Source organism: Neoarius graeffei, chromosome 18 (genome assembly GCF_027579695.1).
Source record: "Neoarius graeffei isolate fNeoGra1 chromosome 18, fNeoGra1.pri, whole genome shotgun sequence".
Taxonomy (NCBI): Eukaryota; Metazoa; Chordata; class Actinopteri; order Siluriformes; family Ariidae; genus Neoarius; species Neoarius graeffei.
In genome coordinates this window covers 61,932,949-61,960,588 of record NC_083586.1, presented here as the reverse complement: position 1 = coordinate 61,960,588, position 27,640 = coordinate 61,932,949, and the positions used below count along the sequence as shown (strand labels likewise).

Sequence of the window (27,640 nt, the reverse complement as noted above, 5' to 3'; positions counted from 1 at the left end):
CTTTTCATGGAAAACACAAAATTGTCTGGGTGACCCCAAACTTTTGAACAGGTGTGTGTGTGTGTGTGTGTGTGTGTGTGTGTGTGTGTGTGTGTGTGTGTGATATACACACGCACGCATGCACACACACACACACACACACACACAGTGAGAGTAAAAAGTATTTGATCCCTTGCTGATTTTGTTGGTTTGCCCACTAATAAAGACATGATCATTCTATACTTTTAATGGTAGATGTATTCTAACATGGAGAGACAGAATATCAGAAAGAAAATCCAGAAAATAACTTTAAAGAATATATTTTAATTGATTTGTATTTCATTGAGGGAAATAAGTACTTGATCCCCTAGTATGCATTAGGAGTTCTGGCTTTCACAGACCAGTTAGACTCTACCAATCAACTTGTTACCTGAATTGAAGACACCTGTTCTAACTAATCACCTGTATGAAAGACACCTGTTCACGGAATCAGACAAATTCCAAACTCTCCAACATGGGTAAGACCAAAGAACTCTCTCAGGACCTCAGAGACAGGATTGTTGACCTGCACAAATCTGGAATGGGCTACAAAAACATTAGCAAGATGCTGGGTATTAAAGTAACAACCATTGGTGCAATTGTGAGAAAATTTAAGAAGTATAACATGACCATCAATAGACCTCGGTGTGGTGCTCCACAGAAGATTTCACCTCGTGGGGTGGCAATGATCATGAGAACTGTGAGAAATCGGCCTGCAACCACACAGCAGGAGTTAGTGAATGACCTCAAGGCAGCTGGGACCACAGTCACCAGGAAAACAATTGGCAACACTTTGCGCCGCAATGGATTAAAATCCTGCAGTGCCCGAAAGGTACCCCTGCTTAAGAAGGTACATGTGGATGCCCGCCTAAAGTATGCCAATGATCACCTCAAAGATGTACAAAGTGATTGGGAGAAGGTTCTGTGGTCAGACGAGACCAAAATTGAACTATTTGGCCTAAACTCTACTCGTCATGTGTGGAGGAAGAAAAATGCTGCCTATGACCCCAGGAACACTGTGCCCACTGTCAAGCATGGAGGTGGAAGCATTATGTTTTGGGGGTGTTTCTCTGCCAAGGGCACAGGGCTACTTCACCGCATCAGTGGGAAGATGGATGGAGCCATGTACCGTGCAGTCCTGAGGGACAACCTCCTCCCCTCTGCCAGGAAGTTGAAAATGGGCCATGGTTGGGTCTTCCAACATGACAACGACCCGAAGCATACAGCAAAGGCAACAAAGGAGTGGCTCAAGAAGAAGCACATTAAGGTCATGGAGTGGCCCAGCCAGTCTCCGGACCTCAATCCAATCGAAAATCTATGGAGGGAGCTGAAGGTCCGAGTTGCCAAGCGACAGCCCACCAACCTTAATGATTTAGAGAGGATCTGCAAAGAAGAGTGGGCCAAAATTCCCCCTGATATGTGTGCTAACCTTGTGGTTAACTACAACAAACGTCTGTCCGCTGTGCTTGCAAACAAAGCCTTTGCCACCAAGTATTAAGTGCTTTTGGCTAGAGGGATCAAATACTTATTTCCCTCAATGAAATACAAATCAATTAATATATATTCTTTAAAGTTTATTTTCTGGATTTTCGTTTTGATATTCTGTCTCTCCATGTTAGAATACATTTACCATTAAAAGTATAGAATGATCATGTCTTTATTAGTGGGCAAACCAACAAAATCAGCAAGGGATCAAATACTTTTTACTCTCACTGTGTGTGTATATACGCGCACGCACATGTCTACACACACTCATGTTTCTCATGTTTTACCCTCATAAAATATCACTCATCAGAATCTTCATCACATCTGTACATCACGTACCGGTGCATACAGAAATGTGAGGCAAATACATGAGGTGCTGAGCAAAAGTGTGTGTGTGTGTATGTGTACAAGGTGCTGGATGGCAGGAAGGCGACAGGAGGGAAGCTGGAGGTGAGAGTGAGGATTCGGGAGCCGCTGGGTGGAGTCCAGCTTCAGTCCGTCACGGAGAAATGGATCGTAGTGGATCCACCGGCCATCACCCCTGACAGAGAGAGAGTGAGAGACCGGGTAAGGACAGAAACTCGGAGCGAAAGAGGGGTAAACTAATGACATACTGGATAGAGGTCAAGGTATCTTTATTGTCCCAAAACAGGGAAATGGGTTTGCAGCCAGAAAGATGCACACAAAGATATTCACACACAATACACAACAACAGACAACACGTCATGGGCAGGGTCCGTACAAATTAAACATGAGCACTAGACGATTACAAACATGGAGCTAACTGCCGTTCAGCACCTGGATGGCAGTGGGGACAAAGGAAACCTTAAATCTCGTAGCCCGAAGAGCAGACACCCTCCACCGACGGCCTGAGAGCAGCAGTACAAACTCAGACCGAAGGGGATGATCTACACACTCCAAGATCAAAGAAGCTTTCCTGAACACTTGTCTGTTATACAGATCAGTTAACTGGACTTGACTCCTCCCTGTAACCTTACTGGCCACTTTAACAAGGTTACCAAGCCTGTTTTTATTGGCCAGGGTCAGGTTTCCATACCAAGCAACAATGCAGAACATAAAAACTGATTCAATAAAACTTCTATAAAAGAGGGTCATCATCTCTGATACCCCTTTTCCACCAAATCAGTTCCAGGGCTGGTTCGGGGCCAGTGCTGGTGCTGGTTCACAACTCGTTCAACTTGCGAGCCAGCTGAGAACCAGTTTGCTTTTCCATAGCTCGCGGTGCTAAGGGAAGACACGTCAGTTACGTCGCTGTATACGTCAGTTACGTCGCTACGTTTGCATAAACCTTGGCGCAAATATCGAAGCAAAAACAACACTGAAGAAGCAGCAGCAATAACAACAATAGTAATAATAATGGATGACTTCGTTTGTACAGCTGCTGCTTCTCGTCAATTAAAAATGGCGATCTTTCACGGTCTTGTTATTGTTGTTGGTCTTAACAACTCCGCCCCCCTGCTGACATAAGCGGTTCTTTCCTCTGGCCCAGCAGAGAGTTGGTGCTAGCCTGGAACCGGTTTTTCTGGCCCCAGAGCCAGTTCTTTGTCAATGGAAACAGAAAACCCGGTTCCAAACTAAGCACTGGCCCCGAACCAGCCCTGGAACTGCTTTGGTGGAAAAGGGGCATGAGCGAACATTAAAAGAGTACATTTTCCTCAAAAAAAAAAAGAAAGTAAAGGAAGAAAGAATTAGGAGTGAAAAAACAATCAGGGAGCCAATTAGGGGGCCAAGCACCAAGAAACGTATCAGGGGGCCAAGCAAGGAGGAATCGGATTTGGGGGCCAGTCACCAAGTATCATATTGGGAGAGCAAGTCCAGAGCTCTCTCACACTTCCTGGGACACGGTTTTCGTGAACAACGACGTTGATGTATCATTTGTCCAATTGTTGTCCAAAAGATCTGTTTTTATCTATTGTTGAAAAACAGATCCCTAAAGTGCGTGTGCGAAATTCTGGTCATTCGTGGTTGGACAAGGAACTTTTGTCTCTCATTAGAAAGAAAAATGCACAAAGGAAAAAAGCATTAAGAACTGGCTGCCCAAATGACTGGTCCAAATTTAAAGACCTTCGATGAAAAACCGAACAGAAGCTGGCTTGCAAAAAAAAAAATCATGCCTCCAAGCTCAGAGACTCTTTGTTTGAGAACCCCAAGCATTTCTGGTCACTCGTCAAATCATCCATGACACAGCGTACTAGTCCCACGTATCTACGTGATGGTCAAACTTTTGTGACAGTGTTGACAAAGCTAATTTGCTGAGTTCATTCTTCCACTCAGTATTTACTACTTATGATACAACACCTTCAAGTACTGACAATACTCCAACTGTAACATTTACTTCTTACTTGCCAAGTATCCAGCTCACTTCTGATGGTGTGATGAAAGTTCTATACTTGTTGGATCCAAAGAAAGCAAGTGGACCTGATGAAGTCCCTGCGAAGATTTTAAAGAACATGGCTCAAGCTGTTGCACCATCATTGTGTCGACTGTTCAATTTGTCTCTATCTTTAGGAACAGTTCCTAATAAATGGAAATATGCCAACCTAACACCTATTTATAAACGAGATGATGCATCTATCACTGCTAATTACAGACCGATCTCTTTGCTGAGTATCATTTCCAAAATGCTAGAACGGTGTGTCTTTGATCATTGTTAACTGTACCACCTACTGTACTAGTCTGGTTAACACCAGACCATATCACAAGTGAAATATGGTCTGGAATCCGCCTATTGAATTTCTCGTAGGGGAGGTGTGGTTTACGATTGTCAACGGCTGTTTATTGGACGTTGCGAATGTCTATCACTTGGCGTATACGTAGCCCATGGCCAATCATGGCAGTTGTACCTGGTGACGTAGTTAGAGCGACGAAGAGGCGAAGAAGAGAAGGAAAGAGAAAGAGAAGGCAAAACAAAAATAGGAAAACAATGGCACCGAACGATTACTGCCGTTTGTGCAAGACAAATATGAGAGAAGCTGGTTTGGTTAGTTTGGTTCGTATCGCTCGCCGCCATGTTAAATGTGATCCGTCAACAGTCCCAAATAAACTACAAGCTTCCGTTTGTCGAGTAGTACGCGTCACCGTCTTTCCACCCCTCCCCACTCTCTGATTGGCTCCCTAACTCAGGCGAGCCTTTAGACCATAGTTTCCATGCTGTCTTTTCAGATCGGAACGATTGTGCAAAGCAGCATGGGATTTCCCAGGCTAACCACCTACAGCATGGATTCCAAAAGAGGAAATCAACAGCGACACAACTAATTACAGTCTACCATGATATTGTGGGAAGTCTAGCCAGTGGTAATGAAGTTGACGTGGTTCATCTCGATCTATCAAAGGCATTTGATAGGGTATCACATCAATTGCTGTTATCCAAACTGCAGTCATATGGGATCTCAGGATCTCTACTTCAATGGTTTAAGAGCTGTTTGTGTGATAGACAGCAGCGTGTCGTCTTGGATGGTGCTTATTCTGATTGGTTACCCGTATCATCTGGTGTTCCTCAAGGCTCCATACTTGGACCACTGCTCTTTATCTATGTCAATGATATGCCAGATTATGTACAAGGTGACTCCAAACTTGCCCTCTTCGCTGATGACTCGAAGTTGTACTTAGTTATCAAATCTGAACCATGTAAGGAATCCCTTCAAGATGACATTGATTGATTGTATTTATCGCTGGAGTGTTGATTCATATACGTCATTCAACGCTTCCAAATGCGAAGTTGTCAACATGTCTAAGAAAAGAACCCAAACTGTTAATTACCAGTACCATCTTGGTAATCAGGTCCTTGAATATGCAACTGAAACAAAAGACCTTGGTGTTACTGTGTCAAGTGACCTAACATGGAACAAGCACATCGAGGATAGGTGTGCGAAGGCGAACAAGATCCTAGGACTGGTGAAGAGAACTTGTGGAAGACACATTAAAGAGGTGGCAATGAGGAAGACTTTGTATTGCTCGCTGGTAAGACCGCAGCTTGAGTACGCCTCCAGTGTATGGTCACTATACACTGTGAAACACATCAAGCTAATTGAAGATATTCAACGTAGGGCAACAAAGCTTATTCTGAACTATCCAGAAGACATGTGCTACATTGAAAGACTCCGCGTACTTAAGCTCCAACCATTGGAGCATAGAAGGAACATCACTGACCTTATTCTTCTATACATGATAAGAAACAACTTAATTGATACTGACTTCAAACAGCACCTGCTACCATCTGCATCCTCTTACAACACAAGGAACTTTGACAGAAATAACTATACTCCGCCTCAACACCACAAGCAAACCTATTACAGAGCCACCTTCCTCCCAAGAACAGCTGGTCTCTGGAATAAGCTTCCAACTGAAGCGAAGTCAGCAAAATTGAAACTATCGCAATTCAAGAAATATGTAATTAGCTATTATCATAATCAACTGTCACAGTATAAACCTCATTAATTCTTTACTTGACTATTGAACCCTATTTTAGATAATAAATTTATATATACAGTGAGAGTAAAAAGTATTTGATCACTTGCTGATTTTGTTGGTTTGCCCACTAATAAAGACATGATCATTCTATACTTTTAATGGTAAATGTATTCTAACATGGAGAGACAGAATATCAAAACGAAAATCCAGAAAATAACTTTTTAAAGAATATATTTTAATTGATTTGTATTTCATTGAGGGAAATAAGTATTTGATCCCTCTAGCCAAAAGCACTTAATACTTGGTGGCAAAGGCTTGCTTTGCAAGCACAGCGGACAGAAGTTTGTTGTAGTTAACCACAAGGTTAGCACACATATCAGGGGGAATTTTGGCCCACTCTTCTTTGCAGATCCTCTCTAAATCATTAAGGTTGGTGGGCTGTCGCTTGGCAACTCGGACCTTCAGCTCCCTCCATAGATTTTCGATTGGATTGAGGTCCGGAGACTGGCTGGGCCACTCCATGACCTTAATGTGGTTCTTCTCGAGCCACTCCTTTGTTGCCTTTGCTGTATGCTTCAGGTCGTTGTCATGTTGGAAGACCCAACCACGGCCCATTTTCAACTTCCTGGCAGAGGGGAGGAGGTTGTCCCTCGGGACTGCACGGTACATGGCTCCATCCATCTTCCCACTGATGCGGTGAAGTAGCCCTGTGCCCTTGGCAGAGAAACACCCCCAAAACATAATGCTTCCACCTCCATGCTTGACAGTGGGCACAGTGTTCCTGGGGTCATAGGCAGCATTTTTCTTCCTCCACACATGACGAGTAGAGTTTAGGCCAAATAGTTCAATTTTGGTCTCGTCTGACCACAGAACCTTCTCCCAATCACTTTGTACATCTTTGAGGTGATCATTGGCATACTTTAGGTGGGCCTCCACGTGTGCCTTCTTAAGCAGGGGTACCTTTCGGGCACTGCAGGATTTTAATCCATTGTGGCGCAAAGTGTTGCCAATTGTTTTCCTGGTGACTGTGGTCCCAGCTGCCTTGAGGTCATTCACTAACTCCTGCTGTGTGGTTGCAGGCCGATTTCTCACAGTTCTCATGATCATTGCCACCCCACGAGGTGAAATCTTCTGTGGAGCACCAGACCGAGGTCTATTGACGGTCATGTTATACTTCTTAAATTTTCTCACAATTGCACCAATGGTTGTTACTTTAATCTCCAGCATCTTGCTAATGTTTTTGTAGCCCATTCCAGATTTGTGCAGGTCAACAATCCTGTCTCTGAGGTCCTGAGAGAGTTCTTTGGTCTTACCCATGTTGGAGAGTTTGGAATCTGTCTGATTGTCTGATTCTGTGAACAGGTGTCTTTCATACAGGTGATTAGTTAGAACAGGTGTCTTCAATTCAGGTAACAAGTTGATTGGGAGCGTCTAACTGGTCTGTGAAAGCCAGAACTCCTAATGCATACTAGGGGATCAAATACTTATTTCCCTCAATGAAATACAAATCAATTAAAATATATTCTTTAAAGTTTATTTTCTGGATTTTCTTTTTGATATTCTGTCTCTCCATGTGAGAATACATTTACCATTAAAAGTATAGAATGATCATGTCTTTATTAGTGGGCAAACCAACAAAATCAGCAAGGGATCAAATACTTTTTACTCTCACTGTGTATATATATACGAAAGTCCTGTAGCTTCTACCTGTCTCAAAATTTAGTTTTAGAAATTTTATTATTACTTGATTCTTGTTTCATTTTCTTTTTAACTGTATTTATATACATTGTGACTAATAAATAAAAAAAAAAAAAAGAGGGTTATGTTAGGGGACCAGGCACTAAGGCAAAAATTAGGGCACCAAGCACCATGGAACATTATTATGGGGCCCAAGCACGGCGGGACCGGCTTTGGGGGGGCCCCCCCAAGCACGGCGGGACTGGATAGGAAAGCAAGTACAGAGGCAAAGATTAGGGCACCAAGGACAATAGTAGGGGCTCAAGCACAGAGTTTTATTCATATTCGCACCAGGGGAAGTATTTTACCTGTGATCAGTTGTTATATTTTTTGGCTTTTTAAATTGTTTTCAGTCTCCTGGGATGTTCCCTACTTTTTCATTTTTGTTCTTTTTGTTTGTTCTTCAGGATATTTTACCTGCTTCACCATTTTTTTTTTCCATCTGTTGCTTTTTGCTGATGTTTGGCACATTTTTGTCTACTTTTTATTGTCTTCTTTTGTCTTTCCTTTTGTTTTTGTTTGTGGGAATATTGCACTTCTTTCCCCACTGTCAGACAGGTTTGACAGACCTGTTAGTCTCAGTCTGTTAATATGGCCAAATGTACGGTTACATCCTACATATGGGAGTTTAATTTGGCTCTCTTTAAATAGGCTACAAAGCTCATCCTGTCTCTCCACTGGGCATATTCTTCAATTATAAATTAAAGATTTTTTAACATAAATTTATTTTTCAGTGCATCATTTAGTAGGTCATTGTCTTACATGCATTCTTTTACTACCATAAAAATCCCATGAAATCCTCCATCACTGCGTGCAGCTCCATTTCATGTTTAATTCTTTCCCAATAGGCACCTTCACCAAAATCCAGACCCCGCAACGATCACGGAAGGAGCGGCCAGTCAGGGTAAGTGTGTGTGTGTGTGTGTGTCCTGTTAGTATTAGACACCTTAAAGGTGCACTATGTAGGATTTAGGGGGATGTATTAGCAGAAATGGAATATAGTATTCATTAGTGTGAAATTACCTGTTATATCAACCTGTTTGGCATTTTTACAAGTTGCAGCTCGACTCAGTCGCTAAAATAAACCAAAAAAGTGGCCACGCGTGCCATGCCACAGCTCTTCAGACAGGGATTATTGCACCTCCTGTCCACCGTAGGTTCTAATACACTCTTGGAAGGAAAGGATGAGGGAGGGGTGTTCAGTTGGTGGCAGTCTATCTGCAACCTCACCTCTAGATGCCTCTAAATCAGACCTGGGCATTTTACGGCCCGCGGGCCGCATCCGGCCCTTTGGTTCATTCTGACCGGCCTGCGTAAGGTTAATTAGAAATTACAAAATAAATGTATTTTCTAATTTTACCTCATGCATGGATTGAATGTGCATTGCTTTTATTTTGAAGTTGTGTTCAATAAAAACGCAATGCGCGCGACATGAACATGACATGAAATCCCACGAAACCTAATCCCGCAATAACTACTTCCGTAATTTGTCCAGACCAACCACAAACTTGTACGTCATCCTTCAAACGGTCCAGCCAATCACATAGCGTGACGTCACCAGCAGGCGCCGGAGCCCGAGCCGATCTGTAGATCTGATTCCTACACCGAATCGACTGATGATCATCTGTCAGCTGTGCTTCGCATCTCCACCTCAGACATTCAGCCTGACTCTGATGCACTCGTTAAAGACCAACAGAGACGAGATTTCTCTCACTGAACAAATAAAAAACTGAAAAACACCAAATGAGGTGATTAGACTACAAATGTGGGCATCATTATTATAATATGATGTATCTTGCTTGATATTTGGAGTAGAAAGACAATATTGTGATGTCTTTATTGTGTTTTGGGGTGAATGTGACTGAAAAAAAAATGGTACAAACGTTCACATTTTGTTAACCATTGTTTTGGGAAATTTGATTGAATAAATGACATTTTTTGTAAGGCAACCTCGTTTTTTCCATACTCTTACCAGTCTTAGCAGCTTGTAAAAACAATGATATTTACTGCTTTATATAAAGAAATACAATTAATATTATGCAGAATTTAGTTCAGCCTTTTGGTCCGGCCCTCCACTAAATTTTCTGTTTCTCATGTGGCCCCATGGAAAAAATAATTGCCCACCCCTGCTCTAAATCTTACATTGTGCACCTTTAACCAAAAATCTAACAGTTGAACTGATGAAATTGTTTTGAACAAGTATCTGATTATAAGATGTATATCTTTTCTTCTGTTCAGTCTCTCACCTCCTCAGTACAAACTCCACAGCTTCAGCCTCCTCAACTATAACAAGGAAAGAATAGAGGGAAAGGTCAGTGTGTGTGTGTGTGTGTGTGTGTGTTTTTTTTTTTTTTTTTAAGTTAGGCTCGTAATTATTAGGTTGTACATAATGGTGTGATGTTTCTTTTTGGAGGAGTGTGTGTTACACAGAGTTTTTCCTTTGGAGCCCTGGTTAAAAAATATCCAGTACTGTGCAAAAGTCTCTTTGGCTCCTTTTTTTTTTTTTTTTTTTCTTTTCCCTTTTCATCATGCTTTTGTAACAGTTCCTGATCTGGGTGGAGCACAGAAGCACGGTAGGTGAGAGTTGATGTTTACACACAAACACTTTATTGAGGTTTTCCGCTTTCTTTCTTTTTCTTTTCTTTCTTTCACTCACTCACACATGCGTTGTGGTCAGGGAGAGAAGGCCTTTTCTCTGCTCTCTCTCTCCTTTTATGCTCTGTCCCTGTAAAGCTGGGCGTACACTGCAATTTTTTTTTCAATCGCGGTATTCAGCTGCTGCTCACACTGTACGAGTGAACCGCAGGGGTAAACAGCACGCAGCTTACGATTCCTGTTCTCACACTATACGATCGGATGCGATGCTCAGGATTTCAAACAGGTTTGATTTTCATCCGATCGATCGGGAGGAGGTCGTGAGGTGTTAATCGCTTGCCGTTACCCCATGTATACTACACGATCCGAGACGCACGATTGAGCCAAAACTCGGCCCGATCTCCAAAATAGTCGCACGAGTGAAAATCGTGTCAAAATCGGGCCAAAAATCACACAGTGTATGCCCAGCTTAACACACACACACATTAATTGACAGCAGGTGGAATGACTTAAGGGGTGTTCACACGGCAACTTTTACTCCGGTGTAGCACCGGGGCTGCCCCGGTAGAGCGTTCACACGGTACAAAGTTATACCGGTGTAGCCCATGAAAGCTGCTTAAACCGGTGCAAATCTAACCCTGCTCGGGAGGTGGTTTAAGAAATTTACTCCGGAGTAAATGCTAGTTTGCGGGGCAGTACCGATATAAAATGGGACGTCTGAACGCTACAGGGGTAGACTCGCTACGCGCGAGGAGAGTTGATTACATACGGGCATTGCATAATTTTGCATCCTGGTATTTTGCGCTTCCAAAATGGCAAATATCAACAACAACAGAACTGCGTGTCTTCCAGTGTTGCCAGATTGGCAGTTTTAAGTGCATTTTGGCAGATTTTAACATATTTTGGGATGGAAAAAGTCAGCAATATCTGGCAACACTGGTGTCTTCATCCACATTGTTTTCCCGGCGCTTGGTGATGCCATGACAACCGGGAAAAGGAAGTACATTTTCACGCATGCGCATATTTCATTTCCGCATTATTACTATCAGAAATGATAGTAATAATGATAGGAAATGATAATAATAAAAGGAAATGATATCAAAACTTTATTACTATCAAAGGAACTATCGCAGAAACTGCCGTGTGACCGCAAGTGAGGCTGCACCGGTGCTAACACGCTTCTCTCTAGTAAGCAGGGTTGTGACGTGTGAACGCTCCACAAAATTTACACCGGTGTAAGATATATCGCAACAAAATACATCGGTGCAGCATCGATGCAAATATGTGCCGTGTGAACAGGGCTTTAGCCACTTACCTTCCCCGACTCCGCCCTCCATTCACAGACTGCTGCTTGGCCACGCCCCCACTGACACAACTTTTGTTCTAGATTTCTGTTTTATGACTTTGACGTTACCGAGTCAGTACAAAAACATTTTAGAGTCCAAACGTTCGTTTTCCAGCACAAATTTAAATGTTAGAGAAAAAAACAAGTTTGTGTCTGAGCAGTATATTCATAAGAGAGAACTTTTCCGATTAAAAAACAGAAAAGGCTGCTGGGTTTTGGTGTAAAATGAAGACGCAAGTGTGACAGTCAAAGTGTCCAGAAGAACTGTGGCTGGTTCTGGAAGATGCTCAGTAAAACCTACAGATCATTTCCGCACTCACTGGACCTCAGACTACTATTTTTTTAAAGCAAAGGGAATTTCATCTCGCACCAAATATTGGCTTTGTTTCATTTATTATGGCTCACTGATTAAAAAAAATACTATAATGTTGAAACATTTCATTTCTTTTTTTAAACCATTTTTGCTCCATAGCATTTCTTTACATGTGCCTAAGACTTTTGCACAGAACTGTATCAGTAGTTTTATAATTAAGTTATTCCATGAAATCGAGTCGTACGTGAGCTGATAGCTGACCAGGCGAGTTGTCTATAAGCCATGTACAATGTGAGCGAGTAGAATAACTGTTTTTTTCTCTCCACATTCACTGGATGTTGAGAAACGGCATTATTTTTTTGCAAATTCGATAAATTAAAAACTTCATACAAAAAGTCGTACAAAATCATTTCTGCTTGGAATGTAAACTAACCAGCGAAATGACAGGAGCAATTTGTGAAAAAATGCATTAAAAATAATTCTTTGAGGGGGGGGAGATACTTTTATTCCATGTTTTGTTGGGGTGTTTGTATTTTTTGGGGTTTTGTTTTCGAGTAGAGTTTTTATTTCGTCCTCAGTTGGTTCAGCAACGCGCTCCGCCATTTTGTTTTTCTCTACTCACGGTATATGCACTGATATCCTAGTAGTAGAGCAGCTAATCAGAGCGCGCGATTGCTCATATCCGGTGAATGTGGACAGAATAAATCCAGTTATATATGGAATTGTTTTAGGACTGTTTGCACAAATTAACAACAAATAGTGTTGACCAAATAAAAATACAGGCTTAGAATGTTCGCTTTGTAGATGTGGCTGTACCTTGAGCTTTGAAATCTTTTTCTTTCAAGAGTGAACCGAGATTTAAAACAAGATTTAAATGTTTAAAATGGATGTTTTACATTGAGGAAAATTGTATCTTATACCCTGCTTTCCTTTACATATCAGAGGAACTGATAGACGGTGAAAAGCCCCACCAAAACAGGGTTTAAATTTTAATGCGTTTTTGGTTCATGGTACTGTAACCTTACGTTTGTTTGCTTGTTTGTCTGTCTGTTTTCTGTCCACAGATTGGTGACTATAAGAGAAATAGACGGGATCCACCACCAGACCTGCTGAACCAGCATAAAGAGATTTGCCACCACCTGTACTGGCAAAAATCCTACTTGGAGAGAGGATCTGCAGCGGTGTTAACAGGTAACGCGCGCGCACACCATCCGGCAATGATACAAATCTTCATGGATTATAAGATTACAAAATAAAGTAAGATGATATTTTGCCCTCCAAGAGGTATATGGTCTCGTTTTGTTTCATTTATGCTTATGATGCATGACGGTAAACGTTAAAAGTGACCAATGACATCACACACTTCAATATTTATAGCTCACGAAGAAAAAGGTGTGGCTAATGGGTCCATTACATAATGTGACCCTTTTCATGATGATGGTGCAGTAGGCTGTGTATATTGCGGTCGTTACCATTTTAAAAAAGCCAGATAGGCCACGCCCACAAAAGAAAAGCCGGATGTAATTGGTCACTTGCCAGTGTGAACATGGTGATGGTACAGAAAGTACGACGGATCAACTAGAGCATGATTCCCCCCCCCCCCTCGCTCTCTCTCCCCTTCTTTCTTTTAGAGTATGAAGGTGTGCTAAAAAAGTTCGCTCATGGTCTCGAAGATTCAGTGCAGAAGTTTTCCAGTGAAGGCAACAGAGTGAGTAAATACACACTCGCACACCATCGTAAACACGCTGCTGTTCCTTTCTAGTTATCTTTATCGCTCTGTCTGTATCCAGGAAGCAGCTAAAGATGCTCTCGGAAGGCTGAAGCTGGTGCGGGCTGAGGTATGTTTACTGATTTACCCGGTTACCAGTTAACTAGCCGAATTTAGCGGAGCAGGTTATGGCTGTCGAGTAGGGTGCATCAGTTGCCCTCACTTTCATAAAATCTGATGCATTTTTGTTTGGGTGTTCTTTTTCACCAATAAAGACAATTTTTTTGACCATATTCAAAGTCTAATGGTGGCACCATGAGGTAGAGCCCTGCACTCCCGCGGGAGTCCCGCGGGACCCGACGCAAAGCAGTGCGGCGCGGGACAAATTCTGAAAGCTCATTGCGGGCGCGAGCGGGAGGGGGAGCGCACAATGCGGGCAGGAGAGGTGATAAGCTGCAGTCCCGCTAACTAAAAACATGTTTAAAATAAAATTTATAAATTATTAATTTATGTCTATCGTATATAATTTGTGCTGGATATTTTATTTGGCATTAATAAAAACATTTTAAGATGCCTGAATTTGCGGATGTGGTCTAATCTCGCGTACGTTTCCGATTCCTTTCCACTCTTCCGTGTTTGAGGTCTCCGATCATGGCAGAAGAGCAGAGCTCCTCTAGTGAAGCTCACAGTGCTTCAGAAGTAAGTGCTGCTTTAAAAAGAGGTACATTTACCGTTAAAAAGTCAAGAGTATTAGTCCTAAGTATTAAAAAGTATTAACTAGTATTAAAAAGGACTGTGTATCACACAGATTGTTCAATTTAAAGCTAGAAATAGGGCTGTGCCGATAGACGATGCCATCGACGATGGTGGTCATCCATCACGATGGAGAGCCACCATCGTGATACCACGCCCCCTCCTGTCATAAACATGCATATACGGTATCATCTGGGCCTATTTAACCTAAAAAGTTAGTTTTTTGTTAGTTTAGTTAGTTAGTTTTGTTTAATATATAAATATATTATATAACATATATAAATACATACTTATATAAATCATTATAAAGTAATATCCTATTACCGCTTGTTCACGTAGGCTATGGTGCAGGGACGTGCTAGTGAACATAACGTGGTTACACAAATACAGTATGCTACTAATAATAAATTTCGACTTCATTTTTTAGCCTACACTATACTTTTAATGTAAAATTTGTCATGTTGTTCAAACAAATAGCCACTATTAACAGTCGGGAAATATTGCACCTTATCAAACGGCAGTGAAGCGCAGACTTCGGCAGAAGTCAAATAACTTTAATCTGGTAAACAGGCCTACTTTCAGACTCAAAATGGTCCACTCTAAGCCATAATGTCAAACCAAATGGAAGAATGAAGGTGATTCTGATAAATGTAAAGACAGTTAAAAAAAACAATATTAAATCATGATTTTAAAAGCTGGCGCAATAATTCAAACACTAATAAATTGGAAAAATTAGCGCGTTCAAGTGCGCACTAAAGGCCGAAACGCATCTTCAATTGATATGGTGTAAATAAACAATGAGTAATAGCTTAAGTGTAGTTTCTTCTCATAGTTTGAATACTAGTCTTTCATTGTTAGAGCAGATTAATATCTTGCCGTGATCAGTGAGTGCTCGGGGAGGTTCATTTCCACCTGCGCTTTGCGCAGCTCATTTCTCCGAAGCCAGCTGTGCGCAAACGCAGTGTTGACTGCTCGGCAAACTCCAAACGCTCGGTCTGTACTGGCCCTCTGTTGCGCAAGCGAGTTGGTTATGGCCAGGTTCAAATTGTGCCCAAAACAACTTAACCACGGCCATTTCAATTGCCTGATGGCTGTGACAATATTCGCCCCATTGTTGCAGGCGATCTTTTTCTCCTCTATTTTCCATTCGGCAAGTGTCTCGCGCAATGCGTCTTCTAAATTGTCCGCTGAATGTGTCTCTGGCATGAAACTCGTCTGCAGGCATTTGGACTGCATTGCCCACTCTCGGTCCACATAATGTACGGTAGCTGACATATAAGGCATCATGTTGCAGCTGGACCACATATCCGTTATCAAGGCCAAATATTCCACATCACCTAGCGCTTTTTTTTTCCTTTACGTGCCAAAGCCTCGGATGAGTATCTAATACTTTTAATAATAATAATAATAATAATAATAATAATATATTTAATAACGTAGTATTAAAATCCCCCCCGCCCACGATATCATCGTCCATCACGATGTTTGCACTGTAAACATCGTCGATGCCAATTAAGGGGACATCGCACAGCCCTAGCTAGAAATAGACAGTGTATAATCTGAGGAGCTGGTTGTGGTTGCGCAGCACTTCATATGAGAGGAGAATGAAATTGCGGTTGGAATCATAACGCCACAGACTCGGAAGTGGGAGTGTGAGTGCGCAAAGCGAGAGCTGTCAATCACAGCGAGAGCTGTCAATCATGAGCGCATGCAGCGCTCAACTTGGAATGTGTCAGCAGAATGTCAGAGTCTAAACAATAAACTTACAATAAATGAAGGATCGGTCAGTGGAGAGCTCAGCTAAGCTCAGCATGTTTAATTCCCCAAGCCAATGACAAGAACTTTCGTGAGAAATAACGCGAACGTCTGCATCATGCGGGATTTGCAGGTGGGAGCGGGACAAAATATGGCAGGTGCGGGCGGGAGCGGGACTGAAAATCATAATTCTTTGCGGGAGCGGGCGGGAGCGGGACTGCACAGTACGGGAGCGGGACTGAAAATTCTGTCCCGCGCAGACCTCTACCATGAGGTTCATTTTTTTGCCAAAAAACGCTTATTTTATGTTTTCGCGTGAGGTTTGAATCACAATGTTGGACTCCGTTTATTGATTTCTTGTGGCCTTCAAACTGGAAAACTTCATAGGTGAAGACTCCTGGCTGTTCTTTGCAGCTTTTGATATATTTGATGATCATCTGCTCTCAACACCAGTGTCACAATGGGATGGCTTGGCATCTTACCAGAGGATAAAGGCAACACTCACAAACTTCATTGTGACAAATGATGTGGCAGAGCGTGGGGTTAAACTGGCCCATGAGAAAGTTGGTTCTGCCACAATAGAAGAAAGATTCCAGAACATTGTGCAAGTTGTAGCAAAAGACAGAGTAATGGTTCCAAATCTGAGACGGCCACATAGGAAATAGACATTGAGAATTTGCTTCTTGACATTTCACTTGTATCTTCAGTTGTCTTGAAAACAGGTAATCCAGCATCATTATAACGTTAATAGGGGCGAGCACGGGCGGCACGGTGGTGTAGTGGTTAGCGCTGTCGCCTCACAGCAAGAAGGTCCTGGGTTCGAGCCCCGTGGCCGGCGAGGGCCTTTCTGTGCGGAGTTTGCATGTTCTCCCCGTGTCCGCGTGGGTTTCCTCCGGGTGCTCCGGTTTCCCCCACAGTCCAAAGACATGCAGGTTAGGTTAACTGGTGACTCTAAATTGAGCGTAGGTGTGAATGTGAGTGTGAATGGTTGTCTGTGTCTATGTGTCAGCCCTGTGATGACCTGGCGACTTGTCCAGGGTGTACCCCGCCTTTCGCCCGTAGTCAGCTGGGATAGGCTCCAGCTTGCCTGCGACCCTGTAGAACAGGATAAAGCGGCTACAGATAATGAGATGAGATGAGGGGCTAGCACATGCATAGGCGGCAAGCTTAAAACCAGGGTTATAGCATTGATTGATAGATAATGCTAGTGACACCCTAAAATAAACCTCCAAATATTTTTAGACATTCTAGACATACTGTCTACAGCAGGGGTTTTCAAAGTGTGGGAGAGTCAGCCCCCCCTCGGAGAGCAAATAAACAACAGCGCCCCCCCTCACAATTTTTGTTGTTGCTATACTTAATGTTCCATTCGTATTTTTAAAAAAATGGTTGTTGTACACATTATTTTTTTTTCTTTTACACATTTTAAACATCTGTGCTTTTTAAAACATCTTGTTTTACACATTTTAAACATCTCATAGCATCATTAGCTAGCACCTCTTGGCAGACAACACACTGTGGCAGTGGAGCATCTTCAGATCCAGTCCATAAAAATCCAAACTTTAAATAATCGTGGTCATACTTCCTTCTTTTTTCAGTCCCCCAGGATTCCGCGGGCCTTTTTTGTGATTGTTGCGGGCTAAAATGTCTGATGTTGCGGGGGGTTTTCCAAAAAAATTGCGATGAAAGTTGCGGTGTTTTTTAGGTTTTTGTTGCGATTACATTGCGGGAGGAAGTGAAAGTTGCGAGAAATTGTTGCGATTTTCTTTTTGTGATTAAAATTGAGTGATATGTTAAATATTAAGTTATTACTGAAAAACTATTGATTAAAAAAAACAGACACTGAGAAATGGTCCTATAAACAACTTTACCAATATAAAAGATTACCAGGACTACAAAAATGCAGAAAACTAGGTTTTACTTATCCAAATGCACCTGTTGGTTCAAAAGTTAAAGTGCAGAGAACCTCACAGCACAACATGAAGTTACCTTCAAGTATAATATAAATGCCTCAGCTTTCATGTAAGAAAAAAAAACTATTAATACTAGTACTGTGTGCAGGCAGTCTCTCCTGAAGACTAAATTAAACAATAATTATAAACTAATAAAATAAATGGCTCAGGCTTCATAGAAGAAAAAAAAACAATTGGAACAGAATCTCACAGTATGATGCTGAAGCTGCCTAAACAATGGAAAATAAAATACCATTTTGGCAAAAATGTTGGCATCCATTAATTTCTTGTATTAAGTAAAAAAATAATGTAAAGTGCGCACAGTCCTTCACTGTAAACATTGTCTCGCACATGCAGTGTTGCCAGATACTGCTGACGTTTTCCAGCCCAAAATGTGTTCAAAACCTGCCAAAATGCACTTGAAACCGCCCAATCTGGCAACACTGCGCGCATGCTGCTTCTCTTGAACGTATACATGGAAGTAAGGCGGAAGGTAGTTTGTCGACGTCACCAAGACGACGCCAACGATTGGTCAAATTTGCGGGAAGGTTGCGGTGATTGGATATAATTGCAACACTGCCCTGAATTCGCGGGGATTGGTTGAATTTGCAAATCGCAACATCGTGAAATCCTGGAGGCTCTGTTTTTTTGCTTGGCCCAGACTCTGTCTCCTCACTCACTGTAGCTTTAGGTGCTAAAAATCGATCCATTTTGTCTCTGGCAAAGGCTAGCTGAAGTTCGCTAAATGTCCGCAATAGTAACTTATTCTGGTTTATTTTTCCTCACGTTGCGCCCCCCTGAAGAACTCTGGCGCCCCCCAGGGGAGGCGCGCCCCACACTTTGAAAAGCCCTGGTCTACAGTATCTAAGATATTTGGTATACTCTATAAGGTGCCATAATGTTTCATGAAAAGTGATCGAAATTTTGTCATAAAAGTCATAAAATAGCAGCTTTTTCCATAACTTTGAGCTCCTGGTGCCACCATTTAACTTTTGAATTTTGTCAAAATATTTCACCCAGTGTGTTTTCTTACCAAAAGGAACATAAAAACAAAACTGCATCATGATCGGAGGAACTTTTCATTTTTAGGGGGAAACTGATGCACCCTACTGTCGAGCTAACTTTGAGCCTCCTTTTGAAGAAATTCAAAACAAGCCTCCATTTTTGGTGTCGCAGATGAGCAAATGTTTGAAGGTTTTTCTTAGAACGTGTTTTTCAGTATCAGGCCTTAAACATGGTATTAAGTTCTAATCACAGAGATGTGAGAACTTGCAGTTAGGAGTCATCTCGTCTGCTCTTGCCACTGAGAATTCTGGGTTCCAGGTGTTTGAACCGTCTCGGTACTGGCACTGCAGCTAAAACCTGCAAGCAAACAGGAACGCAGATTGAGGCACATTCGAAGTGTGTGCTTTAACACTCTTTTTTTTTTTTTTTTTTTTCTCAGATGGAGTCTCTGAGGAAGAAGCGTGCTGCGTGAGCATGTGCAGGAGGTGGAACTTCACTGTGCATTGGAGAACTGTTCTCACACACAGGGGCAGTCAATAACTCTCTCTCACACACACACACGTACTTCATTTCCTTCTCTTCCTCACAAATGCACCTTAAGCATATCACACACATCTCTGTTTCTCATCTCTGCTCTCTCACGCCTCTTATCCAAACACTCCTGATATTTTAATCCAGACTCGGAATCACCTGAGATTCACTGGACTACTTTACTACTCTGTATGGAAGGCCAATGAGGCCACGAGTAGTTATTATTTTGTTTCTTTTCTCTTCAGCTGAAGTGTAGCTGTGTAACCCTGTGTTTGTGTGGGAGAGGGACGTGAACAGTGATATCATTATATATTAACCTAGCTACAATTAAATGTAACTTTTTTTTTAATCAACTTTATGCAAATTAGTTCTGAAGCACATCCAAATGATTAGTATTCCGAGATAACCTACAATTTCTTATTGAAACAGCAGCAGTCCAGGCAACACGCGTGCACACACTTCTCACTTGCTAGTGAGCAAGAGGTCCCAGTCGCTAACTATGGAATCAATTTTGTGCCAAAATGTTCATACAATACTTTTGAAATATCAGACAAAACAACAAATCAAAATACAAAAAAAGAAAAAAAAAGTTAATTTTTTTAGACTGGCAAACAAATTATTTGTGTAATCGTGCAAAAAAGTTTTGTTTGACGTAATTTATTTTGGTTGCGATTCCAGCTTTCTCGTTTGCGCTCCCTGACTTTTTGCTTGCAGTTTTGGCACAAACTTCACGTGTGGGTGGGCTGTCCAGGAATGCATTCCCATTGGCTAACTTGTGTTTGACTGACAGCTACGCTCAGCCATTCCCTACTCGGATTCTGGCGGACTGTTTGACGAGTGACCGATCCATTGCCGGTAAACAAGGATGGAGTGGACTTCAGTGGTGACTATGATATTGAATTTACACTTTGTTGAATTAATTCAATATCATAGTCGCCACTGAAGTCCACTCCATCCTTGTTTACCGTCAATGGATCGGTCACTCGTCAAACAGTCCGCCAGAATCCGAGTAGGGAATGGCTGAGCGTAGCTGTCAGTCAAACACAAGTTAGCCAATGGGAATGCATTCCTGGACAGCCCACCCACACGGGAAGTTTGTGCCAAAACTGCAAGCAAAAAGTCAGGGAGCGCAAACGAGAAAGCTGGAATCGCAACCAAAATAAATTACGTCAAACAAAACCGAGAAAGACGCGGAACAAAAATAAAAGGTTTCTGAAGAGTAATAGACTGAGATTTTGCACGATTACACGAATAATTTGTTTGCCAGTCTAAAAAAATTGACTTCTTTTTTTGTATTTTGATTTGTCGTTTTTGTTTGATATTTCAAAAGTATTGTATGAACATTTTGGCACAAAATTGATTCCATAGCTAACTAGCGTGGTTTCTGAATGGTTTATTACACGACGGGTGAAATTCGCAAAGAAAGGAATCCGTTTGATGAACAACTTCGCCGCTCACAATCTGCGACTCTGTGCATGCAGTCGATGATCTCTGTCACGATTCTTATTTCAAGAGAATTAAAAGGAAAACGATGGAGGATCGTCATTAAACGTGCCATCTGTGTATGCGACGTCTGTATGATCAGAATCGGGTGACTAAAGTGTCGTACTAGCGTGAAGCACTAGTTATTGTTCTGAATGTCTGCTTTTTTTTTTTTTTGAGTCATGTGACCCAGGGCTTTAATAACAGAAGATTTTAGCCTGAAATGAAATGTACACACTACAAGACATGTTTACTTATTTACTATAAAGCTAATGCAGCTAACAAGTAACTGACACACTTTTATTTTATTGATATACGAATCAAAATGGAGCTATGTGTTTTATCTGACTCATGTTTGATGTACAAGTTGCACCTCCTTCCTGAGTCTCGTGCTGGGAACAAACTGTCCTGAGAAACAGGTTGGGCTGGCTTTAAGAGGAAGCAATGTTTGGGTGTCCTTTTTTAAAGCTCTGATTTTGCGTTTTTTTTTTGTCCATGTTCGGAGATAACTGTGTCTCATACTGGGGGGAAGCTGCATCACGAGGTCGTACTGAAACACTCACCAATGCCGCCTGACAAGACACAAGGTTCTGAAGGTTACAGGCTGAAACCTAATCATGAGATCCAGTCGAATTTGTGGTTCGAAGACAAAACTATAGAAGCACCTTGGTATTTAGGCTAAAGGGGTCATGGTGTGCATTTAGTTTTTGGCCAAACTGCTTCTTTAGTTTGCGATAATTTTCACATTTGATGAGGCGTGCAGCAGCAGTACTGCTACGTTTCTGATTTCTCCATCTGCCATCCATCTCCACACACCTCCCTGTGCCTTGTGAGAGAGAGAGAGAGAGAGAGAGGGAGGGAGGTGTAAATCCTTACATTGAGCATATGAAGAGTAATCTGGTCTCTGCACTGGGATCTGCTTAATCCTTCCTTTGTGCATCTCAGCATGCTGTGATACAGGGGAATAGAGGAGGGGTGAGGATCATAGCCCATAATCGAGCATTAACCCTCGTCTGGTTGCCCAGGTGACCTTTGATCTACCATGGAACGGTAAAGCAAACAAACTGACTGTGAGATGTTTCGTAACCAGCATTTGGATAAAGTAACGAAAGTCCAGAGAAGCCATGCATTGTTGTTGTTGTTGCTGCTGCTCCCCCTCCCCGCTGGACTGATGTACACGACTGACACCATATCAGGTTTCAGCTCTCAACACACCTGAGCCAGGTGATCGGGTGCAGATCATTGTCTTCAGGGACCACATAAGGAAATGAGGGCTGTGTCCCAAACACTATTTGTGAGAAAAGAGCTCATTCTGAACCATTTGTGAAATTGATTCATTTTACGACAAACGACGTCAGAACTTTGCGCTCTTGAAGCTTGCTAGCTAATCAGCAGATTAGCGGTTATCGTATGGGAGAGCGTTATAACTGCATAGCTCAGCACCATTAGCTAAAGCCTGACGGAGAACACGGCAATGACGTAAATAAGCATGACCGATATTGTAGCTAATATGGCACTCACTTTCAGCATGCAATCCTTTGAATGCTAATAGGATTCTGTTTCTCAGTGTTAAAACTGACGTACACGTTTGTTGTGCAAATTGTTCGGCTGCTGAAACTAGACCATGTGAGGACTCGAACACCGATGATCCTGAAGTGCGCCCCCTCATGATCGGGAACAAATCCGAGATTTAATGCGTCTCTTTGCAAGGCCGAAAGTGCTTCGGTTTTAGGGAGGGGCTAATTTCCGCTGCCTCGTTCTACCTCGTTTCTCATTCATCAGCCTGTTACTGAGAACTTCATGGTCTGAATCTGTGCCGTCCCAGACTCGAGTTTGACTCCGCTAACGTGGTTGGGTTCCTGTCCGATGTTAACGCAACACCAAAATTGCAGTTCTTTTGAAATGCAAATTAATCAGTTTTGTAAATCTGTAGCTTGACACCATGTGTAAGCTGCTTTTTTTTTTTTTTTTCCCCATGTGGGATTAGAAAAAACATCACATTTTACTTTTCCATGTTGCCATTTTACCTGCAGCGTTTTTACTGTTTGTTTGTAGTTGTGTGTATTTCAGCCCCGCCTCCTCACAGATCTGAGACTCCTTTCCATGACCCCACCCCCTCGGGTTTCTGGACCCATCGTACAATGATGACAAAACCGTACAGAGTATAATACAAGCTTTTATGATATAGACACAAGTGTTTTACTGCGAAACGAGCTCCATCCGGGACGTGGAGAACCAAAACCGTGACCTCAGTCTCTATCTGTCATTCATGAGGAAATTGATGAATTGTTTTGATAAATTTGGGGACTTTTTGTTTGTGAATGTGTTGATATAATAAAAAGAAAATCACATGTTGGGTTGAAGATATGAAGTTTATCTTCTCCTGATGAAAAACTCGCATTAATACATCGCGGATCCGGGTGGCATATTTAAATAATATTGGCTGGGTTTGAGTGGTATATCAGATATATTCCATTCAGCTAGCATGATACTGAACAAGGTGAAGACGAGCAGCAGAATGGAATATATCTAATATACCATGAAAAAAGCAAATTATTATTATTATACACATTCCTTTTGGGTGTTCAACGCATCTTTCTCTTTCAAAATTCTCTCAATTTTATGTATTTAACGAAGCAAACCTGGTGGGTATGTTTGTTTACAAACTGTCCCAGTCGCTCGCTAGCACGGAAGTTTTCCATCTCCGACGTGTGACGTCATGTCTTGACAACCATGCAATATCGTAAACCATCTTCAATGCTCATTCTCCATTGGGTACAGTGACATAATACACATAGGATAAGCGATATGCTAACAATATTGCATGCTATTAAATCAAATGAATGAAACCCGCTAGAAGGGAATAGAACGTTTTTATTCCATGGAAAAAGTGTCCTGCATGTACAACCCCAATTCCAAAAAGGTTGGGACGCTGTGGAAACTGTAAATAAAAACAGAATGCGATAATTTGCAAATCATGGAAACCCCATATTTCATTGAAAATAATACAAAGACAACACGTCAAATGTTGAAACTGAGAAATTGTATTGTTTGTTGAAAAATGTATGCTCATTATGAATTTGATGTCAGCAACACATTTCAGAAAAGTTGGGACAGGGGCAGGTTTACCACTGTGTTGCATCACCTTGACTTTTAACAACACTCTGTAAATGTTTGGGAACCGAGGAGATCAATTGCTGTAGTTTTGAAAGAGAAATGTTGTCCCATTCTTGCCTGATATACAATTTCAGTTGATCAACAGTTCAGGGTCTCCTTTGTTGTATTTTGTGCTTCATAGTGCACCAAATGTTTTAAATAGGAGACAGGTCTGGACTGCAGGCAGGCCAGTTTAGCACCCAGACTCTTTTACTACGGAGCCATGCAGTTTTAATATGTGCAGAAAGCGGTCTGGCGTTGTCTTGCTGAAAGAAGGAAGGCCTTCCCTGAAAAAGATTTTGTCTGGATGGCAGCATGTTGCTCTGAAACATGTAGATATCATTCAGCATTAATGATGCCTTCCCAGATGTACAAGCTCCCCATGTCATGTGCACTAATGCCCCCTCATACCATCACAGATGCTGACTTTTGAACTGTGCACTGATGATAAACCGGATGGTCCCTCTCCTCTTTAGCCTGGAGGACGTGGTGTCCATGATTTCTAAAAAGAATTTTTAATTTTGATTCATCAGACCTCGGGACAATTTTCCACTTCACTTCAGTCCATTGTAAAAGAGCTCGGGCTCAGAGAAGGCGGCGGTGTTTCTGGATATTGTTTCTGTCTGGTTTTAACTTGCATTTGTGGATGCAGTAATGAAGTGTTTTCATACATGATGGTTTTCTGAAGTGTTCCTGAGCCCATACAGTGATTTCCACTACAGACACGTGTCTGCTTTTAATGCAGTGTCTCCTGAGGGCCTGAAGATCACAGGCATCCAATGTCAGTTTTCAGCCTTGTCTCTCGCATACAGAGATTTCTCCAGATTCTTTGAACCGTTTTAATGATATTATGGACCATAGATGATGTGATCCCCAAATTATTTGCCGTTTTACATTGAGGAATGTTATTCTTAAATTGTTGCACTGTTTGCCCACACAGTCTTTCACAGAGCAGTGAACTTCTCCCCATCTTTACTTCTGAGAGACTCCGCCTCTCTGGGATGCTCTTTTTAGACCCAGTCATCTTACTGACCTGTTGACAATTAACCAGATTTTTTTTTTTTTAGCATTACGCAACTTTTCCAGTCTTTTGTTGCCCCTGTCCCAACTTTTTTTGAAACGTGTTCCTGACATCAAATTCAAAATCAGCATATATTTTTCAAAAAACAATAACATTTCTCCGTTTCAACATTTGATATGTTGTCTTTGTACTATTTTCAATGAAATACAGGGTTTCCATGATTTGCAAATCTTCATATTATTTTTTTAATTTGTTTTACAGTGTCCCGACTTTTTTGGAATTGGGGTTGTATAATAATTCCTGATATTTCACTCCGATGATGTCACTCCCAGTGTTTTTCTGCTGACTAGATAGAGGTGTTTGTCAGAATGGTTCAAAATTAATTTTTTTTTTTTTGTGGATGTCCATATAATATAAAGGATGTTTTCTTGTATTGAAAAATGTCACTTGTTTGCTCCGCTCACTTGTGATGTATACATTCACCACTCAAAGATAAACTTCATATCTTCGCCCCACCGTGTAATATTCATATATTACATGTTCATGAAGGTGGTTCCTCACGGACGTCTTCATACTAAACATCTTGACGTGTTAAGCTAGAATGTTTGTCATCACAAGGTTTTGGGACTGTAACGTTTTTAACTTTCCACACTCCCTCCTCCAGAATACTGAATAATAAGCCAATCTGTACAAATGTACAGTATGTATTAAAGTATGTGGTTTGGGTTTTTTTTTTTGTAGTGACCCTGTAACACTGTGTATCTGTCTGAGGTGATGGCTTTGATTTCTTACTGTAGAATGTATGAGACAGATGGATTTGGGTAAATGTCTTATTCAGATGACTTTAATAAAGTATGAAGCCTGTCTGGTTGTGGGTGTGTTTTGATCTCGGGTTGGGAATGAAATGTCCTCTGGAGGACAGGAATATCTGATATTTATGGAAATCCGTGTGGAAATATGCAACAGCCACAAATCAGACTTTAGATGAAGAAGCAGCCTTTATTTGTCACATGCGCAGTCGAGCACAGTGAAATTCACCCTCTGTATTTAACCCATCTGAAGCAGTGAACACACGTGCGCGCGCGCACACACCCAGAGCAGTGGGCAGCCACACTACAGCGCCCGGGGAGCAGTCAGGGGTTCGGTACCTCGCTCAAGGGCACCTCAGCCCAAGGCTGCTCCATGTTAACCTAACTGCCTGTCTTTGGACTGTGGAGGAAACCCATGCAGATACGGTGAGAACATGCAGACTCCACACAGAAAGGCCCTCGTCAGCCACTGGGCTCGAACCCAGAACCTTCTTGCTGTGAGGCGACAGTGCTAAGATTGGAGCATTATTTAGATCATAAAGACACTCGGGTGTTGAACTAGTGTGTGTGTGTGTGTGTGTGTGTGTTTTTTTTTGTTTTTTTTTATGCCTCCGCCACGGTAAGGTGCAGGAGGCATTATGTTTTCGGATTGTCCGTCTGTCTGTCCTGAAACCTTGTGAACGCGATATCTCTAAGGCAAATGAAAGGAATTCCACCAAACTTTCACCATTTGTGCGCTTTGGGCCAAACATGAACTGATTAGATTTTGAGATCAAAAGGTCTAAGGTCACTGTGAGGTCAAATGTCTGTCCGAAAACCTTGTGAACACAATATCTCCAAGGCTGATGCAAGTAATTTCACCAAACTTTCACCATTTGTGCGCTTTGGGACAAAGATGAACTGATTAGATTTTGAGGTTAAAAGGTCACAGGTCAAGATTACTGTGAGGTCAAATGTCCATCCCCAAACCTTGTGAACGCGATATCTCAAAGACTAATGAAAGGCATTTCACCAAACTTTCACTGTTTGTGCACTTTGGGACAAACATGAACTGATTAGATTTTGAGATCAAAAGGTCTAAGGTCAAGGTCACTGTGAGGTCAAATGTCTGTCCGAAAACCTTGTGAACACAATATCTACAAGGCTAATACAAGTAATTTCACCAAACTTTCACCATTTGGGGACAAACATGAACTGATTAGATTTTGAGGTTAAAAGGTCTAAGGTCAAGGTCACTGTGAGGTCAAATGTCTGTCTGAAAACCTCATCTCATCTCATCTCATTATCTGTAGCCGCTTTATCCTTCTACAGGGTCGCAGGCAAGCTGGAGCCTATCCCAGCTGACTACGGGCGAAAGGCGGGGTACACCCTGGACAAGTCGCCAGGTCATCACAGGGCTGACACATAGACACAGACAACCATTCACACTCACATTCACACCTACGGTCAATTTAGAGTCACCAGTTAACCTAACCTGCATGTCTTTGGACTGTGGGGGAAACCGGAGCACCCGGAGGAAACCCACGCGGACACGGGGAGAACAT

General features: G+C 41.9%; 1 protein-coding gene across 2 annotated transcripts in view; it reads left to right on the top strand.

Annotated features, from left to right (window-relative positions):
• The window catches only part of cc2d1a (coiled-coil and C2 domain containing 1A), a 65,899-nt gene extending 45,709 nt beyond the window's left edge, over positions 1 to 20,190 (top strand). For both annotated transcript variants that reach the window (XM_060899174.1, XM_060899173.1), the window contains exons 23-29: positions 1,915 to 2,070; positions 8,520 to 8,575; positions 9,910 to 9,982; positions 12,989 to 13,115; positions 13,556 to 13,632; positions 13,715 to 13,762; positions 19,537 to 20,190. In XM_060899174.1, coding sequence (XP_060755157.1) covers positions 1,915 to 2,070; positions 8,520 to 8,575; positions 9,910 to 9,982; positions 12,989 to 13,115; positions 13,556 to 13,632; positions 13,715 to 13,762; positions 19,537 to 19,569 — 570 coding nt within the window. In that variant the 3' untranslated portion in view covers positions 19,570 to 20,190. The remainder of the gene's footprint in view (positions 1 to 1,914; positions 2,071 to 8,519; positions 8,576 to 9,909; positions 9,983 to 12,988; positions 13,116 to 13,555; positions 13,633 to 13,714; positions 13,763 to 19,536) is intronic.
• The last annotated feature ends 7,450 nt before the right edge of the window (positions 20,191 to 27,640 follow it).